This window comes from Periophthalmus magnuspinnatus, chromosome 17 (assembly GCF_009829125.3).
Source record: "Periophthalmus magnuspinnatus isolate fPerMag1 chromosome 17, fPerMag1.2.pri, whole genome shotgun sequence".
In the NCBI taxonomy this organism is placed as follows: Eukaryota; Metazoa; Chordata; class Actinopteri; order Gobiiformes; family Gobiidae; genus Periophthalmus; species Periophthalmus magnuspinnatus.
Window position 1 is genome coordinate 18,720,682 of NC_047142.1, and position 3,603 is coordinate 18,724,284.

Consider the following 3,603-nt stretch of genomic DNA (forward strand, 5'->3'; position numbering starts at 1 on the left):
GAGCTACCTCCTGTATTTTTGTACTTTTCTTCTCTACTTTCTTTCCACAAACTGCCAAATAACTGATGTAAAACTATGATCAATATTTACCATTGCCACTATCCCACCAAACCAAGTAACAATTTGAAAAAACATGAAAACATTTGCACTTTCATACGCACTTTAAGCGTGTAATGTTTCAAAATGGGCTTCAGTATTATGAGAAATAAGGACCGTTTCCATAGCAATTAACAAAACTAAACATTATATCTTTTGAATGGGGAAAAAGTCCTCTAACAGGAAACTGAAACTCATGATTATTTCCAAATTGGACACATAAAAAAACACTTGATAGCAATTCTGGGCCTGTTTTTTGACAAGACTAATTTTGTATTTTCCAACTAAACTTTAATAATAAAAATTACACTATACACCTTCAATATATCATCTCAAAACATTCTGAATCCCAGTGTGGTAGAATGATGCAAATAAAGAAATCGTTAAAAATTCCCTTGACTCTGAACATTCTAATTTTGGCATTTTACGAACTGTTGTTTTGTCTCCAACAGAAACATACGACATCGCCATGATTCAGTCACTGTTTTGTTTCACTCTTTAATCAAACTAGAGGCAAATCACAGACTTAGGCACAAAGTGGAACGATATCTGCTTTTAATTATTCAAATTTATTCATCTAGTTGCTCTCCTCCACTGTCACCATGAGCCGGACTGGGTAAGATCATTTGTCTGAAGCCTTTGTCAGTGTTTAATACTATAATGTTGTTGTGTTTGCTGTAGTAGTTCGCCCTGCACTGGGGCTGAGGAGAACCGTGCCGGACAGGGGCTGGTGTTCCAGATCCAAGCCCAACTGGAGGAGCTGTTTTCGGACTCACATTTGTCTGAAGACGGCTTCCTCCTCAAACACATCCAGAAGAACAAGGACGGTTTTGTGAACCTGAAGTTCCTCACCAGCTTGAAGAAGGTAAAGTTAAGATGCAGCAGGTTACATTAGTGTGTTGGCAGAGTGGTTAGCATAGATGCATCACAACAAGAAGGTTCCTGGGCCTTGTTGATACTTTTCAGTTTAGTTTTTTTTAGACTAAAGCAGGAAACAAACCCATAATACACATGTTGATTGCATTTAAGCAGTGAATTTTCACCAACTAACTAACATTTCATAATTGCCGAAATCACCTTTTTTCTGACAGAAACGACACCTGTCATATTTATTCTGTTTGCTACTGTAAACAAACACAAACTCCAATAGAAATACATACATTAACTGCCAAAATGTTCAGTATTAAATCAGTTTTCAGGCGATTTTTGCTAAACTTTCTTTGATGAATAGATCAATGAATTTTTTGAATGGCTGCAAATAATTCCCGAGCAGTGGGCGGAGACAGGGGATACATGAAAGCAGAAATTCTCAGAGCACTCAAGCCAAATGCAAGACAGGATTACCCAAACATGCATGAATCAATAAAACTCTTAATGAGGAAGAAAAATATTATAACATGATTAACCCTTTGACGCCTGAACTATTTTCCTAACATAAAAAATATTTGAACGAACAACAAAACAACGTTGTGGTTACAATTTTTCGATACCATTTGTGACACCAGGCCATAACAGAACATCTGTCCTAAATGCAACAGAAATGAACCATGAAATTGCATTAAAACCCACGTTTTAAACTCTTGAATGGTTTGACATTGACCAGGTCTAAACCAGGTCTAAACCACTATGAAGCAAAACTGACACACAATCACAAAATGACACTTATAATAAGATTAAAAAAGGACCAAAAGGACTGACACTGCATTAAAGCAGCTCAAAATGGCATAGTTTGAAGGAATTGTCTTAATAAATATACATTGTGTATTTGAAGCCTATAGAAATACACTACAACCTCATGTAGTACTTATAGTCTGGTGCTGGATATTTACAACAAACACAAAATGCATAAAATTAAAAACTGTAATTCCAACTTGAGTTTTGTTAAGTGATGCGTTTAATGTCATCATAATGGAATAACTGTACCTAATTGAGTTTGTTGCAAATATCCAGGCATTAAGGGGTTAAAAACTCATACAATTTAATGTTACATAATGTCTCTTTTAAGAAAATTTTCCCTGTGTTGTGTCCAGATAAAGGTCTTGACCGACAACCGTTACATGACCCTGGCTGCAGCTCTCCTCTCATCTCTACTGGAGGTGAGCTCTGAGTTCACCAGAGTGCGTCGCCTCCTCCCTTATCCTGACTGGCTCCTCTGCTCCCCCACCAGCAAACTCCTCCTCTTCTGGAACCTTCCTACAGACTGGCTCACCCCGCCTCGCCAGACCCCCCAAAACCTCCACCCTACCCCCGCCTTACACCCGCGCATCCTCGCCAGGCTCAGCTCTTACGGCACCATCACCGCCCACTGGTTACTACCTGCGGGTCAGGATCTACCGAAAGAACTTCAATGCTACGCCAAATGCCAGAGGGAACTTGGTCAATGTCTGTGCGCTGTGGTGAAGTTCGACACCTTGGCTGCAATTCGGAAAGCCTACAGCGAGCTAAAGGGAGCGGAGGTGTCTGCTGGGAAAAAGCCAAATGTAGTGACTTTGGGATTCAGGTCTGCATATCTTATAGAGAAAGAGCAGCTAATACAGAGCCAAGGGGATGGCAAAGTAACACTTGAGGTAGTTCTTGAAGTAAACAAAGTGACAGAAAATGTGGAAATCCAAGAGGCGCTGGGTGAGGGGGCAGATTTGGACTCAGGATGTGCAGATGTGGCCATAGAGACGTGTCTGAATGCAAGAGACACCCCACAGGTGCCGTGGATACTGAGGAACAGAGTGGCTCAGGTTAAAAACAGAGTAAAAGTGATTCGTCTTCCAAGAGGACCGGACGGTACTAAAGGGTTTCGTGACAGAAGGAAGCCATATGTGTGAACATTTGTAGCTAAAACATATTTCCAACTGCCAATAAATTATTTACTAAAGAAAATATTACATCTTTTTTCCTCACAGGTTTTGGGTAGCACAGAGCTAATTAAAGGTATTGTTATTGTTGCTGGGGATGTTGTGCATGTATGTTTATGGTGTAATGTTCAGCAGTTACCATGGTGAGAGAATGTACACCTTAGCAAACACGGCCTAATACGTTGTTAGACTCTCTGAAAACAAAATGGATTCAAACACCTGTGATCGATATGAGTGTTCATGGTGATGTTTGGATGTTTGATTTTCAACAAAAAAGTGGAGAATGACTAACGAAAAAACTGTTGGCTAATACTTACTAGCTTGTGAGTGTAATTTTATGTGTTAAAGACATGTGAGACAGTACAAATCAGCTCACCTGTTAATTAATTAAAGCCAAGACAACTCTTTCTGGTCATATTGTGTTAAAACAAAGCTCAAATTAAAATCTAACAGAGCCTCAGACAGAGAAGTGCCTCCAGTTACCACCACACCCCCAGGGACTGTTGATGACATCAGCTGTAAAGTATCAATTATCCAAATGTTCATAAAATGGTCTGTAAAAACTGTTCTTTTGTTGTGAGTGGAGTTAACCTCTGATTGCTGCTTATGTAATCTCGATGATGATGTATTTTAATAATGTGGCCTGGTTCACAGAGTT

The 3,603-nt window shown here is 39.4% G+C and overlaps 1 protein-coding gene across 1 annotated transcript; it reads left to right on the top strand.

Annotated features, from left to right (window-relative positions):
- Positions 1-698: 698 nt before the first annotated feature.
- LOC117384758 (la-related protein 6-like) lies at positions 699-2,915 on the top strand. The gene is made up of 3 exons (XM_033981910.1): positions 699-712; positions 778-961; positions 2,127-2,915. The coding sequence occupies exons 1-3, from the start codon at positions 699-701 to the stop codon at positions 2,913-2,915; spliced, it is 987 nt and encodes a 328-aa protein (XP_033837801.1).
- Positions 2,916-3,603: the final 688 nt, after the last annotated feature.